Here is a 16,629-nt window from a genome sequence, read left to right as displayed (position 1 = left end):
GAGGCAGCAGTGCTAACCACTGAGCCACCGTGCCGCCCTACAGATTGGGATCTCTTTGCAGGATTTTATTTTAAAGTTCCAAATTGGCATCAGGGTTGCTGGACTCAAAGACAGGTAGTAGGTGTTAGTACCTTGCCGTGGTTCTGTTTGCCGAGCTGGAAGTTTTTGTTGCAAACGTTTCGTCCCCTGTCTAGGTGACATCCTCAGTGCTTGGGAGCCTCCTGTGAAGCGCTTCTGTGGTGTTTCCTCCGGCATTTATAGTGGCCTGTCCCTGCCGCTTCCGGTTGTCAGTTTCAGCTGTAGTGGCCGGTATATTGGGTCCAGGTCGATGTGTTTGTTGATGGAGTTTGTGGATGAGTGCCATGCTTCTAGGAATTCCCTGGCTGTTCTTTGTTTCGCTTGCCCTATAATGGTAGTGTTGTCCCAGTCAAATTCATGTTGCTTGTCGTCTGCGTGTATGGCTACTAGGGATAGCTGGTCGTGTCGTTTCGTGGCTAGTTGATGTTCGTGGATGCGGATCGTTAGCTGTCTTCCTGTTTGTCCTATATAGTGTTTTGTGCAGTCCTTGCATGGGATTTTGTACACTACGTTAGTTTTGCTCATGCTGGGTATCGGGTCCTTCGTTCTGGTGAGTGGTTGTCTCACCAGAACGAAGGACAGAACCACAGCAACGAGCACCCGAGCTACAATCTTCTCACAAACGTTAGTACCTTTTATTCTGGGTGTTGATTTTAGTTGGTTTAAACAGTGCTTGGTTTAGTTATGGCTCTTTCAGTCACTAAGAGTTTTCTCGAGGTGGAAGAAGTGATTTTGGGGGCTTTACAAAAGGTGAATGAGGAAAAGCTGCTGGAATTAGCAGACAGGCTGGAGGTGGAGCTGCCTCCTTCCGTGAGGAAAGGAGAGATAATTACAGCAATAGCCCAGCATTTAAATTTGCTGGAAACACCATCAGAATCTTTAGAGATGGCTAAGGTTCAATTCAAAATAAAGCAGAGTGAGTTAGAGGCAAAAGACAAGGCAAGGGCAAAAGAAATGAAGCAGTTTGAATTGCGATTAAAAGCGGAGGAAAGAGAAAAAGAATAAATCGCTTTAGCAGAACAAAAAGATAAAGAGAGAGAGAAGAGAGAGCAAAGGAAGAAAGAGAGGGAGTTGGAACTTCAGAAACTGACACTTAGATAGGAAAGTCAGCTGAAAGAGACGGAGACGAAGGCTGAAGGTAAGCTTAGGGATGAAGAGAGTGAGGCTGACCAAACCCAAGGTAGCCAAAGGCCTGGTGAGAATCTGTTTAAATATACTCATGCATTGTCTAAATTTGATGAGAAGGATTTAGAAGCCTTTTTCATCTCATTTGAAAAGGTGGCTAAACAAATGTGGTGGCCACTGACCACGATGGTGTAGTTCATCCAAACAAAAGTTTGTAGGTAGAACTAGTGAGGCATTCACATTACTATCAGAGGAGGTAGCTGGGCGCATGAGGAAGTGAAGAAAGCCATCTCCCTGCATATGAGCTTGTGCCAGAAGCCTCCAGACAACATTTCGGGAATCTAAGAAGGGACCCTGGTCAAATCTACATTGAGTTTGAAGGGATCAAACAAAGTAATTTTGATAGATGGATAAGGGCATTAAAAATAGAGCAAACCTATGACACTCTTTGAGACGATTATTTTGGAGGAGTTCAAAAATTCACTCCCTTAAGTAGTGAGCTCTCATGTGGAAGAGCAGAGAGTTAAAATGGCAAGGTTAGCAGCTGAAATGGCTGATGATCTTGAGCTGTTCATAAATCAAAGTTTGGCTTCCAATATAACAGTGGTTAGCACTGTTGCCTCACAGCGCCAGAAACCCGGGTTCAATTCCTGCCTCAGGCGACTGACTGTGTGGAGTTTGCACGTTCTCCCCGTGTCTGCGTGGGTTTCCTCCGGGTGCTCCGGTTTCCTCCCACAGTCCAAAATGTGCAGGTCAGGTGAATTGGCCATGCTAAATTGCCCGTAGTGTTAGGTATAGGGGTAAATGTAGGGGTATGGGTGGGTTGCGCTTTGGCGGGTCGGTGTGGACTTGTTGGGCCTAAGGGCCTGTTTCCACACTGTAATGTAATGTAATCTAATCTAATAAATTTCAATCTGTGAGCGGTAGAAATTGGGGAAAAGAGAAATCCTCACGTGGAAAGGGAAAGGTAGATCTCAGTGAAGATCATAAGGATAACTTACCACAGGGTCAAAAGGAAACTCTTGAAGGGGAAAGAGAAGTTAAAAATCTCTGGTGTTTTCACTGTAATAAAGTAGGCAACATGAAATCACAATATTGGTGGGTTAGGAAAAGCACGGGGAAGCCAGATGTAGGAAAACAGGATAAGCCAGTGAATTTTGTTGGTGTGGTAACAGAAAGCACAGTGGAGGCGAGAAAGCTGCACCAGTGTACAAGCTGGTTGGAGGTTGGTTAAGGAAGAAGTGCCAGATCTTCTTAAATCATATACCTTCGAAGGTAAAGTTTACTCGCATTGTTGTTGTGGTTCTGTTCGCCGAGCTGGAAGTTTTTGTTGCAAACGTTTCGTCCCCTGGCTAGGTGACATCATCAGTGCTTGGGAGCCTCCTGCGAAGCGCTTCTTTACTCGCATAGGCCTGGAGCAGCGGGAAAAGGGATACTAAGAGATACAGGATCCTCTCAATCTTTGCTGTTGAAAGATGAGGAGATATCTAACTCTGAAGGACTATTGCCAGAAAAGGTGCAAGCAATGGGAATTCATGGTGAGACAAGAAGTGCTCAATTATGTAGAATTAGGTTAGAGTGTCCAGTGAAGAGTGGACAATTCATGGTTGGAGTACTGGACAAACTCTTAGCTCCAGGAATACGATTTGTCCCTGCTAATGAAATAGCTGGTTTACAAGTAGAAGTGCTGTAGTTGAAAAGCCAGTGGAAACTCAGACAACTGAACTATTGCAGGACATATATCCTGGGATCTTTCCTGACTGTGTGGTAATGAGGTCACAAAGTCACCAGTTAAAACAGGAGAGATCAAAGAGTACAGATAATGAAGTTGAAGTGGAATTAGCAGAGACTCTGTGTGATTAATCTATGAGACAAACCAGGAGCAGACAAATGACAAAGCAGTGATCTTTAGCTCAGAGAAATTAACGGAGTTAGAGCAGATAGATGACAAAACAGACATCTTTAGCTCAGAGAAATTAACTTGTTAGAGCAGAGAGATGAGAAGCTAAACCAATTGTATCAAAAAGCCTACATGGAAGAAGAATCTAAAAGAATCCCAGTGTGCTACTATCTTAAAAATGATGTCTTAATGAGGAAATGGAGATCATCACATATTCAGGCAGATGAGAAATGGGCAGAGGTTCATCAAGCCATATTGCCAGTGGGTTAGAGAAAGGAGTTGTTGCAGGTGGCGCATGAACCACTACTAGGAGGTCATTTAGGAGTGAGAAAAACTCAAGCTAAAATACAAAAACATTTTACTCGCCTGGACTGCACAAGGATGTAGTTGAATTTTGCCAGGCGTGTCATACCTGTCAGGTAATTGGAAAACTACAGGCAGTAATAAAGCCCACACCTTTAATACCTACTCCTGCAACTGAAGTACCTTCTACAAAAGTCTTAATTGATTGTGTAGACACCTATCTAAAACAAAAATTGGGAATCAGTATTTGTTAACAATAATGGATGTGTCCACTAGATTTCCAGAGGTCATTCCATTACACAATATCACAATATCACAGCTAAAAGGGTTATAGAGGAGCTACTAAAATTTTTCATTCGATATAGACTATCCACAGAGATACAATCAGATCAAGGGTCAAACTTCACATCAAAATTATTGAAGGAAGTCATGGACAGCTTAGGAATAAAACAATTCAAATCTACCCCATACCACCCAGAATCACAGGGAGCACTACAAAGATGACATCAGACATTAAAGACTATGTTGAGGGCTTATAGTCAAGACTATCTGGATGATTGGGATAAGGGAATTCCATTTGTGCTTTTTGCGATCAGAGATGCACCAAATGAATCGAACAAATTCAGTCCATTTGAATTAGGTTTTGTACATGAAGTGAGAGGACCACTGAAATTGATTAAAGAGAAATTGATGAGTCAACATTCAGAGAATACACATTTGGACTATGTGTCAGATTTTAGGACATGATTAAATAGAGCGGGGAAGTTGGTTAGACAGCTTTTAAAAGTATCACAGCATACAATGAAATGGGAAGCAGACAAGAAACCAAAATCTTACTATTTTGCTTTCGGGGATAAGGTACCAGTGTTACTTTCCAGTGATGTGATCCTTAAAAAGCAAGGTTTCGTGGACCTTATCAAGTCGAAAGGAAATTAGAACATAGAACATAGAACATAGAACATAGAACATAGAAGAATACAGCGCAGTACAGGCCCTTGGGCCCTCGATGTTGCGCCGATCCAAGCCCACCTAAACTACACTAACCCACTATCCTCCATATACCTATCCAATGCCCTCTTAAATGCCCATAAAGAGGGAGAGTCCACCACTGTTACTGGCAGGGCATTCCATGAACTAACGACTCGCTGAGTGAAGAACCTACCCCTAACATCAGTCCTATATCTACCCCCCCTTAATTTAAAGCTATGCCCCCTTGTAATACCCGACTCAATACGCGGGAAAAGGTTCATACTGTCGACCCTATCTAACCCCCTAATCATCTTGTACACCTCAATCAAGTCACCCCTAAACCTTCTTTTCTCTAGTGAAAACAGCCCCAAGTGCCTCAGTCTTTCCTCATACGATTTTCCTTCCATACCAGGCAACATCCTGGTAAACCTCCTCTGCACCCGTTCCAATGCCTCCACATCCTTCCTATAGTATGGCGACCAAAACTGCACACAATATTCCAGATGCGGCCGTACCAGAGTCTTATACAACTGCATCATGACCTCAGGACTCCGGAACTCAATTCCTCTACCAATAAAAGCCAGTACGCCATATGCCTTCCTCACCGCACTATTTACCTGGGTGGCAACTTTCAGAGATCTGTGTACATGGACACCAAGATCCCTCTGCTCATCCACACTACCAAGTATCCGACCATTAGCCCAGTACCCCATCTTTTTGTTATTCTTCCCAAAGTGAATCACCTCGCACTTAGCTACATTGAATTCCATCTGCCACCTTTCTGCCCAGCTCTGCAGCTTCTCTATATCCTGCTGTAACCTGCCACATGCTTCCTCACTGTCAACAACTCCTCCGACTTTCGTATCATCCGCAAACTTGCTCACCCAACCTTCTAACCCCTCTTCCAGGTCATTTATAAAAATGACAAACAGCAATGGTCCCAAAACAGATCCTTGCGGAACACCGCTAGTGACGGCACTCCATGAAGAAACTTTGCCATCAACTACTACCCTCTGTCTTCTTCCATCCAGCCAATTCCTAATCCAAACCTCCAACTCACCCTCAATGCCATATCTCCGTATTTTCTGCAGTAGCCTACCATGGGGAACCTTATCAAACGCCTTACTAAAATCCATATATACCACATCTACCGCTTTCCCCTCATCAACCTCCTTCGTCACCTTTTCAAAGAATTCAATAAGGTTTGTGAGGCACGACTTGCCCTTCACAAAACCATGCTGACTATCCTTGATCACATTATTCCTATCCAGATGTGCATAAATCCTATCCCTTACAATTCTCTCTAAGACTTTGCCCACAACAGAAGTGAGACTCACCGGCCTATAGTTACTAGGGCTATCCCTACTCCCCTTTTTGAACAAGGGAACCACATTTGCTATCCTCCAGTCTTCTGGGACTACTCCTGTAGACAAAGAGGACATAAAAATCAAGGCCAATGGCTCTGCAATCTCCTCCCTTGCTTCCCAGAGAATCCTAGGATAAATGCCATCAGGCCCAGGGGACTTATCTATTTTCACCTTTTCCAGGATTTCCAACACCTCTTCTCTACATACCTCAAAGCCATCCATTCTACTTATTTGTTCCTCAGTATTCTCATCGACAACAATGCCCTGTTCCTGAGTGAATACTGAAGAAAAGTATTCATTCAGTGTCTCCCCAATCTCTTCCGCCTCCACACGCAACTTCCCCCTACTATCCTTGACTGGACCTATTCCTACCCTAGTCATTCTTTTATTCCTAACATACCTATAGAAAGCCTTAGGGTTTTCCCTAATCCTATCTACTAAGGACCTTTCATGTCCCCTCCTTGCTGCTTTTAGCTCTCTCTTCAGGTCCTTCCTGGCTACCCTATAACTCTCAATCGCCCCAATTGAACCTTCACGTCTCATCTTGAGATAGGCCGCCCTCTTCCATTTAACAAGGGATTCCAATTCCTTATTAAACCACGGCTCCCTCGCACGACCCTTTCCTTCCTGCCTGACAGGTACATAATTATCAAGGACACTCAATAGTTGCCCCTTGAACAAGTTCCACATATCATTTACACTCTTGCCTTGGAGTCTACTTTTCCAAGCCACACATCCTAAGTCATGCCTCACCGCATCATAATTTCCCTTACCCCAGCTATAATTCTTGCCCTGTAGTACACACTTATCCCTCTCCATCACGAGTGTAAAAATCACCGAATTATGGTCACTATCCCCAAAGTGCTCACCTACCTCTAATTCTAACACCTGGCCTGGTTCGTTACCCAGAACCAAATCCAGTATGGCCTCACCTCTTGTTGAATTGAATGAAGTGAACTATTTGATAAGGACTCCAGATGGAAAGAAATCTCACAGAGTGTGTCATGCGAATATGCTCAAAAGGTGTTTTGACAGGGAAGGAAAGCAAGAGGGAGAACGTTATTTATTACAACACAGTGGGAAGAACCAAGTTGAGACGATTCTGAATTGGACATTCCTCAAATTAAAGTAGACAGTGAGGGAGTTGTCAAAAATTGGGAAAAATGATTGAATTGCCTTCCAGACCTTAAAGTGTTGTTGCTATCGCAATATATGGGAGATATGTGGAAATAAGCTGGGAAGTACTAACCTAATTATGCACTATGTAGATATAGGAGATGCTGTTCTGAATAAGCGACAGTCTTATAGGCATAACCCTCCAAAGTTGGCACAGGTTCAAAAGGAGATTGAATGTATGCTCCAAGATGATATAATCAAAGTGAGTTACAGTGACTGGAACTCACCCATGATAATGTGCCAAAACCAAATGGTACCCAATGGTTACGTGTGGACTATTGCAAAGTCAATGTAGTTACAGAGGCTGATGCACATTTAGAAGACTGTGTTGAAAAGGTGGGACAAGCAACTTATATTTCTAAGTTAGACTTGCTCAACGGATACTGGCAGGTACCTTTGTCCGAAAGAGCGAAGACAATTTTGGCTTTTGTAACACCGAATGAACTGCATCAGTTTAAAGTCATGCTGTTCCATATGAAAAATGTGCCAGCCTCATTTCAGAGACTAACCAATAAGGTCATTGCCGGATTACACAACTGTGTCGTATATATATATCGATGACCTGGTGATTTTTAGTCATACATGAAGGAACATTTGCAACATTTATATGAATTGTTCGATTGACATTGGAAGGCAGGCTTGGGGATAAACCCAGCTAAAATTGATTTGTCAAAGCCCAAGTCACCTTCCTGGCTACGTTATTGGACATTGATAAATGGCTGCATGGGATGCAAAAACAAAGGTAATTTGTGAGTTTCCCATACCATCAACAAAAACAGCAGTACTACGATTCCTGGGATTGAATGGATTTTATTGAAAATTCGGACCAAATTTTGGCAGTGTGGCTGCTCCACTCACTGAATCGCTAAGGAAAGGCAAGAAGCTTCAGTGGACAGTGGACTGTCAGAAAGCATTTGACAGCCTGAAACCTGTGTTAACCACTGCCCTGGTATTAGCCATACCTAATTTACGCTAAGCCATTCAAGGTAGATGTGGGTTTCGGTGCTGTGCTGCTACAGGAAGACAACAAGAAGTTAGAAAGACCTATTGGGTATTTATCCAGGAAGTTGAACATTCATCAGCAGAAATGTTCGACAGTTGAAAAGGAGACTTTGAGACATTTCAATGTTTATGTTACCAGTAAAGTATCTGAGAGAATCATACACACTGACCATTGAAGTTTGTGGAGAAATTTAAGGATGAAAATTCCAGACTGTTTAGGTGGAGCTTGTTGTTACAGCCATTCAACTTGAAAACTGGGCACGTGTAAGGATGAGAAAGTGTGATTTCCAACGCAGTGTCCAGACTTGGATGAGAAACAGTATTCGGTGGCGGGAGTAAAGCAAATTAATAGAATGTAGTGTGCACGTTTGCATGATTATTGTCAATGTGATGTGTATTTCTGTTATAGTATGCCATCAGTATAAGATTAAACGGAATGTAGCCATCTTTGATTATTGATGGTGCATATTTTTAAAGGAGGAGGTCAAATGATGTTGCTCCTTTAACAAGGTTAGATTGTCCTTGGATTCTTTTCAGAGGAATTGTAAAGAGAGAGGTTGCATTTTATCTGCATTCATCTACTTGGAGAAGCTTTTAAGTTTAAAAAGTACACTTGCACAATGTAAGGGGAGTGGCTAGTTCTCCCAGCTTGGATGTTCTCTGGTCTGGTTTGGTTCGAGCACTCTGGCTATTCAGAGCTACTGCTCAGTTGTTGGCTGGGAATCCAAAAGAAACAGCTACATGGAAGGTGTTCCATGCTGAATCTCTCTGATATCTCTCTCTCTCCTGTAAGATCCCGTGTTTGATTTTACTTTATGTGCCAAGAGGTGTTTATGGGGATTGCTGCAGGAATTTGGAACAGCATCATTAAGTTGGGATAGTCTGTTGGGTTTTCGGAGATATTAAGTTATTCTGCATTCTGTCCTCTTTTTTTTTTTGTTTCGTTCCCTACTCTGTAAATAAATTCTGTTTTGTTTAAAACCGAAGGGCTTTGACCAGCTGCATCACTCCTGGAATATCCACTCTATACCTGCCCAAAACAACTGGAAACATTAGGGCCTGGGCTAGCTTCCTGAAACGTTTTGAGGGGGTCTGGCCTAATCCATAACAAGTTGGTCTCTGAACGTTTGTTGAGAACTGAACATGTTCACTATATTGCTTATGAACAGATGTAGCTTCCAGCTATCAGAAGTGAATGCAATTATTTTCAATATCCTAAAACCAACTTCTGTCTCCTGATAGAAGCAGGTAATGAAGCCATGTCTAGCCATTTCAAAGCAGGTTTCCCACGGGCAGTGGATTGATTTGGAGAGCACTCCCACTCCCCCAATGTTATCTCTGTCAATCAGGGTGTCTCTGGGTGGCAATTCTACTCAAAGCACCTGTCAGTTACATTCTGCAAGGACAACTGAAAACCCTGTTCAGGGTGGCCTGATCACACTGTCTACCACCTCCCCCTCCCACCCCCTGACACCACCACCACCACCACGCTGCACAGGGACTCATTCCCCAGCTAAAGTCCTCTGAATATTGTTTAGTCAACCAGGAAATACCAGCTCTATATATGTTTCCTATATTGCTACAAGGGTTTGAATGACAAGTAGCACAGCATTTCAACTCCCCCTCCCACTCCACTGAGGATATGCAGGTCATTGGACTCATCCACCGCCAAACCACAACAACGCGACGGTCGGAGGAGGAGCGTCTTATCTTCCGACTGGGAACCCTCCAACCACAGGGGATGAACTTGGACTTCACCAGTTTCTTCATCCCCCCTCCCCCCACCTTGTCTCAGCCGAATCCCTCCAGCCCGGCACCGCCTTCCTGACCTGCAGTCTTCTTCTTGACCTCTCCGCCTCCACCCTACTCCGACCTATCACCCTCACCTTGACCTCTTTCCACCTATCACATTTCCAACGCCCCTCCTCCAAGTCCCTCCTCCCTACCTTTTATCTTCTCCTGCTGAACACTCTCTGCTCATTCCTGAGGAAGGGCGTGTGCCCGAAACGTCGAATCTTCTGTTCCCTGGATGCTGCCTGACCTGCTGTGCTGTTCCAGCAATAAAGTTTCAGCTTTGAATGACAAGTGTGGAGTCACAGGAGGTTCCCTCAATCATTAACCTCCTCTGACTGAAAAATCACAAGAACCATATGTATCCGTGCCTTTTTATTTGAAAACCCCTTTGCAAAATATCTATAATTCCAACATTAGCAATCACATTTTACATCTGAGGACATAGTACATATTAAATAAATTTTAACAACCGAGTCATGTTTAGAGAATTAGAAAGGACTGAGTGACTGCTGGTTTCTCGAACATGTCTCAATAGCTTCCTTTAAAATGAAACCGGTTCAAACGATCCTAAGTGGCCATGATTATTTTTGTTTTTCACCCTACTTTTAATGCAACTCCGTTGATTCCTACATTACAACGGCGCCTACACTTCAGGAGTATCTCTGCGGCGGTGAAGCACTTTGAGACAACCTGAAGTCATGAAACGCGACCATAAATACTCAAGTCTTAAGTTCACTTTGAAATCCCAATTTTTCCTATAGGACACCACACACATGCAAAACTTGTACCGTGGCAGACCTCCTGTCGTACATCACAGGACGTGTTGGAACACCATGCAGTGCATGAGGCATTAGTCAGTTATATTCATAGAGATTGCTGCGATGCTTCTCTGTGTATAACGGTCTGCCCCTTTCAGGCAAAGAGATACAGTTTGCTGCTATTGCAGCACATCCTGACGTTGATGTGTGTTGGTCTTCTCCAAACGCTGAAGTAAATAGAAGATCAAGCTTTTCCTCTTGGTGATTAGGTAAGTGCTTGTCAAAGCCCAGCTATTACCCGAGATCCGAGTAAACCATTGAGGGACAAATGTCTTTCACTCCCTTTTTTTGCATAACAATGGAATGATTAATATATGGTGATGTATACATACAATGCCTGAAGTGCGGTGGCCATATCTCAATATAGATCAGATAGATCGGTCAACAATTATCTCAACCTGTTTGGCATCACCTGTTGAAATTGGAGTCAGACATCTTCCTATTTAAAATATTGTGAATATTGTGCTCATTAATAAAAGAAGGTCAATAAACCACATTTAGTATCCTTCATTCCGTCATAAAATAAAGTCCCAAGGTGCATAAAAGGTGACATATTGAAAACAGTCACTGAGCGAGGAAAGGAGAGATTAGGAGAAGAGGCCAAGTGTTCAGCCGTTGAGTAAAGCATTTAGAAGCAGAGAACAGAAATACAGAGGCTTCAGTGAGGGGATTCTTGGAGAGAAGCAGTCAGGCAGATGAAGGCTCAAGTCATCTTTGCTGGGAGAGTGTAGGGGATGGAGTTTGGTGCTACATAGAGCTGGAGAAGGATGGCTACTAAGTGGCCAAACTCATGGAGGGATTGAAAGATAAGGACAGATTTAGAGCTGAGCATTTTGTCATCTTTGAAAATGTCAAATACTTACAAATTGGATTTGGGGGATGGTTAGATTAGGAGAAAATTTTCTTCAACCCTACATTAACCTGAACTTTGGCATAGCACTCAGTGACGCATGGGTGCATCATTCTCAGTTCGATATCAGCGAGCCATTTGCTCAGGGCACAACTACCAGTACACTACACCAAACAAATGTCTGACAGATAGTGTGTTTGTAAAGGACAGAGAGACAATGTGTGTGTGAGAGAGGTGAGAGTGTGTGTGAGAGAGAGAGAGAAAGAAAGAGAAAGAAAAAAAGTGACAGAGAAAGAAAGAGGCGAGCGAAAGAAAGGAGAGCGAAAAATAAAGAGATAGAAAAGGATAGAAAGGAGAGAGAGAAAGAAAGTGAGAGAGGAAGAAAGGACAGAGGAAGAGAGAGAGTGAGATAAAGAGAGAGAAGAGAAAATAAGAAATTGAAAGAAAGAAAGGAAAAAAGGAAGGAAAGAGTGTACACAACAAACGATGAGAGAAGGAAAGAAAAATACAATCATGCCAAATGCTCATCTTTCCTGAGGCCTCAGATGAGGGAGTTGTATTTAATCCATTATTCAATCCAGTGCTGTGCTGCTGTTTCTTTCTTTATCACAGTAGCAGCGTTTCCACACAGTGCTGCAGCAGGGTTGGAGCCAAGGCTTCCAAATCAAATTACCTATTGATAACTGATCGGGCACTGGTGTCAGAGTCTCCTGGTGCTTCCTTACAGCCTCCTTCATCACTTCCAGAATCTGGTGATATTGGGATTCTGAGGTGGGTGTTAGTGGGAATGATTCTGATGGGTCCCTCAAGAGGTCGTAGAGCAAAGGTGGGTCATGAGGATTGATGAAATCTCCATAGCAGAAGCAAACATGTGTGTCGAAGCAACCCTGAGACCCCTCTGGATTGAAGTTTGGTGTGAAGAAGTGAGCTTTCCATATAGAGGAACCTGTGATAAACATAGGGGGATAAATTGTACATGAGATATTAACATTATTAAATAAATCATTATTGCTGGCAAGTTTGCCAGTTCACATAGGTATTGCGTGACAATGCTGCTCCTTTAACAAAGTTATATTGCCCTTGGTTTTTTTCCAGAGGGTTTATAAACACAGAGACTTTGGGGTGTCTGGCTTAGATGGGTTTTTAGGGCTAGTTTGATTACAGCCAACAGATATTGCCTTAGGCAAAAGGCTTTCAAGTTTAAAAAAAAACACTTGTACATTGAAAGGGGGTGGCCAGTTCTCCCAGCTCGGCTTTTCTCTGGTCTGGCTTGGTTTGGTTTTAGCAGTCTGCTGTTGAGATCTGCTAGTCAGTTGTTATATGGAAATCCAAAATAAACAGCTACATGGGAGAAGGTGTTCCATGCTGAATGTCTCTGCCATCTCTCTCTCTCGCTCTCCTGTAACGCCCTGTGTTTGATTTTAAATTCTGTGTCAAGGAGTGTTTATGGGGATTGTTGCAGGAATTTTGAACAGCATCATTAAGTTGGGATAGTCTATTGGGTTTTGGGATAGGTTAAGTTATTCTGTATTCTCTTCTCTTTTGTTTGCATTTTATTCGGTAATCTTGCAAGTAAATTCTGTTTTGTTTAAAACTAAGTGGTTGGGCCAACTGCATCCCTCCTGGAATATCCACTTTACACCTGCTTAAAACAACTAGAAAAGTTTGGGTCAGGGCTACTTTCTTGATATGTTTTGAGGAGGCCTGGCCTGGTCCATAACAATTGTGACCACCCAACTGTTCAGATCAGATCTCCCAGAAGCTACCAGTAGATACACAATATTTGTTACACTGCACTATTATAGACCATACAACATGAAAGCATCTAGATACAGAACTGGCTTGAAGGTAGAAGGCAGATGGTGCTGGTAGAGGGTTGCTTTTCAGACTGGAGACCCGTGACTAGAGGTGTATCGCAAGGATCAGTGCTGGATCCATTGCTTTTTGTCATTTATATAAATGATTTGGATGTGATCATAGTAGCTTTAGTTAGTAAGTTCGCAGATTATGCCAAAATTGAAGGTGTAGTGGACAGCAAAGAACGTTACCTCAGAGTATAACGGGATCTTGATCAGATGAGCCAAAGAGCCGAGGAGTGGCAGATGGAGTTTAATTTAGATAAATGTGAGATGCTGCATTTTGGAAAGGCAAATCAGGGCAGAACTTATACATTTAATGCTGAGGTCCTGGGCAGTGTTGTTGAACAAAGAGACCTTGGAAAGCAAATTTATAGTTTCTTGGAAGTGGAGTCCCAGGATGGGCAGGATAGTGAAGAAGGCGTTTGGTATGCTTTCCTTTATTGGTCAGAGTATTGAATACAGGAGTTGGGAGATCACATTGTGGCTGTACAGGACATTGGTTAGGCCACGTTTGGAACACTGCGTGCAATTCTGATCTCCCTGATATAGAAAGGATGTTGTGAAACCTGAAAGGGTTCAGAAAAGATTTACAAGGGTGTTGCCAGGGTTGGAAGCTTTGAGCTGTAGTGGGAGGCTGAATAGGCTGGGGCTATTTTCTCTGGAGCACCAGAGGCTGAGGGCTGACCTGAGAGGTTTATAAAATCATGAGGGGCATGGATAGGGTGAATAGCCAAGGTCTTTTCTCCAAGTGAGGTAGTCCAAAACTAGAGGGCATAGGTTTAAGGTGAGAGGGGAAAGATTTAAAAGGGACCTAAAGGGCAACTCTTTCACACAGAGGGTGGTGCATGAATGGAATGAGCTGTCAGAGTAAGTGGTGGAGGCTGGTACAATTACAATATTTAAAAGGCATCTGGATGGGAATCTGAATAGGAAGGGTTTAGGGGGATATGGGCCAAGTGTTGGAAAATGGAAATACATTAATTTAGGATATCTGGTCAGCATGGACAAGTTGGACCAAACAGGCTGTACATCTTTATGACACTATATCACAGTGCGCAGCATAATTTCATTCTTGAAATTCTATATACTCAAACAAATGATTTAAATTCAGATGATCAACAGTTCTTGCTAGTTATTTTTGTTCTCTCTCACCCAGCCCTCCGAGATCTTTCCTCACCCCTGATGTTTGTGGCTATTGCTGGGGTATGATTCAATGAGCGCAGGGCACCCTGTAGTATCTGCAATCAGCTTGGCATGTTTTGGTCCTATTCCTGTTTGCAAAGAATGATAACCCAAGCGCCAAAGGATATACACACCCCCTGAAGGACAATTAGGGATTGGCTATATGTAAATACTGCCTTTGCTCGTGACATTTGAGGGTGCTAAGTGCCTGGAATGCGCTGCCAGAGGAGGTGGTGAGGGCAGATTCAATCGTAATGTCTAGGAGGCATCTTGACAGATATACAAATAGGCAGGGAATAGAGGGATATAGACCCCACAGGGGCAAAAAAGTTTAAAATTTAGAAAGTCATCACGTGTTGGTACAGCCTCTAAGCCAAAGAGTCTGTTCCTGTGCTGTATTGTTCTTTGTTCACATCCCAAAAACGAACTTGTAATAAGAGGAGATCCACTAATCTTTCAGCACATTGAGCAGTGTGAAGTCTACTCATTGAGTTAGTTTCTTTCTATCTCATATGAGAATAAGTTACGGTATAAACTGAACAGCAAAAGGAAGCTCTGCTGCTTTGGAAACTCCGTTTCTGTCTCTTTTTCTGCTGCCTTTTTACTTGATATGGTCCCACAAACATGATCTGTCACGAAGATAGAATTACTTTGTCGGAATTCAGCTGAGATACTATCCATTGTAGATACTTTACTGTGTTACACATCATATTATATGAGCTACCTCTAGTATGGAAAACTGGGTCTCAAGACCAAGTATAATTTACAGATGAAAGGGGTGGGACTCAGACGGAATTTAGTTCCCATTTTAATATGTTTCCATAATAAATCACCACGTTTACCCTCAGAATGGAGATTAGGCAAATCAGACCTACTGTAGTCATTCCCTTTAGTGCGAGAGCAAGGAGAGCGTAACTGTAACTTGAAAATGTATAATATGTACCATTTAAAAATTTCAGATTTTAAATAAATATCTAATTTGATTATTGCAATGGGAAGAATATGGAAATTTAAAACCTATCTATTCAGCAGATTCTTTTGACCAGCTATTGCAGTAGTCTCTTTAAATTTTATTTGATAGCATGTGGTTTGAGTCACCCACTCATCCCAAAACTGCTGTATTGTATCCCTGTCAGTCGCATATGGACACATGGAGAATCATCCCCAGCAGAATTACTTTTGCATATTAAGAGGACATATTGTCTGTAGATGTGGATTAGATAGACAGGCAGGTGCTGCAACACATCAATATGATCAGAATGAGTGAAGTACTTAATTCCCTACAGCGTGACATAGAGCCCAAGATAACACTGGCACTCAATATCTCATATTTCTTGGCATGTTCTGCAAGAGGTTGCGATCTTTAACAAAATGCCACCACCATCATTGATTTTACGAACTACTTCCTTCATTTTTGATTCATACTCTCCTTACCTTGTCAGTCATGACTTATTACTGCTTTTCTTGAGTTTTATTTCCTGTCATTTGCAGCTCAGTTAGTCGTACTGTCAGCTCAGAAGGTCATGGCCTCAAGCTCCATTTCAGAGACCTGAGCAGATAATCTAGGCTGACAGTCCAGTGAGGTACTGAGTGTTTACTGTACTGCCTTCATACTGTCTGGTGAAGTGATGAAAACAAGGTATTGTCCACACTCTGAAATGGAAATAGGTCACACTTGGTGTGTTGGGTGCAGTTCTAGTTTCCACATTATAAAATGGCTATCGAAGCACTGGAGAGGGAAGATTTATAAAGATCACAGATTAAGAAATCCATTAGATCCATTTTTTTTGAAAAAAAGGTCCAGTGTTGGTCTATTAGAGATCGTTGAAATTGTAATGTTTTGGTAGAGTAGATATAGAGAGTGTTTACTTTTAATGAGAAATCATAACCAGAGGCTATCAATGCCAGATACAGTCATAGAGTCATAGAGATGTACAACATGGAAACAGACCCTTTGGTCCAACCCGTCCATGCCAACCAGATATCCCAACCCAATCTAGTCCCACCTGCCACCACCCAGCCCATATCCCTCCAAATCCTTCCTATTCACATACCCATCTAGATGCCTTTTAATTGTACCAGCCTCCACCACATCCTCTGGAGCTCATTCCATACGCGTACCACCCACTGCGCGAAAAAGTTGCCCCTTAGGTCTCTTTTATATCTTTCCCCTCTCACCCTAAACCTATGCCCTCTAGTTCTGGAC

General features: G+C 42.7%; 1 protein-coding gene across 5 annotated transcripts in view; it reads right to left on the bottom strand.

The window, feature by feature from the left end:
• Positions 1-10,073: 10,073 nt before the first annotated feature.
• sts (steroid sulfatase (microsomal), isozyme S) overlaps positions 10,074-16,629 on the bottom strand; it is a 70,505-nt gene continuing 63,949 nt past the window's right edge. For all 5 annotated transcript variants that reach the window (XM_087988400.1, XM_087988401.1, XM_087988402.1 and 2 more), the window contains exon 10: positions 10,074-12,328. In XM_087988400.1, the coding sequence (XP_087844526.1) occupies positions 11,955-12,328 (374 nt within the window). In that variant the 3' untranslated portion in view covers positions 10,074-11,954. The remainder of the gene's footprint in view (positions 12,329-16,629) is intronic.

Source organism: Chiloscyllium plagiosum, unplaced genomic scaffold (assembly GCF_037043375.1).
Source record: "Chiloscyllium plagiosum isolate Xiang-an unplaced genomic scaffold, Cpla_swu_hap1 HiC_scaffold_6, whole genome shotgun sequence".
Lineage (NCBI taxonomy): Eukaryota > Metazoa > Chordata > Chondrichthyes > Orectolobiformes > Hemiscylliidae > Chiloscyllium > Chiloscyllium plagiosum.
Note: the sequence above shows the minus strand (reverse complement) of the source record. Positions and strands in the feature narration are given on the sequence as shown.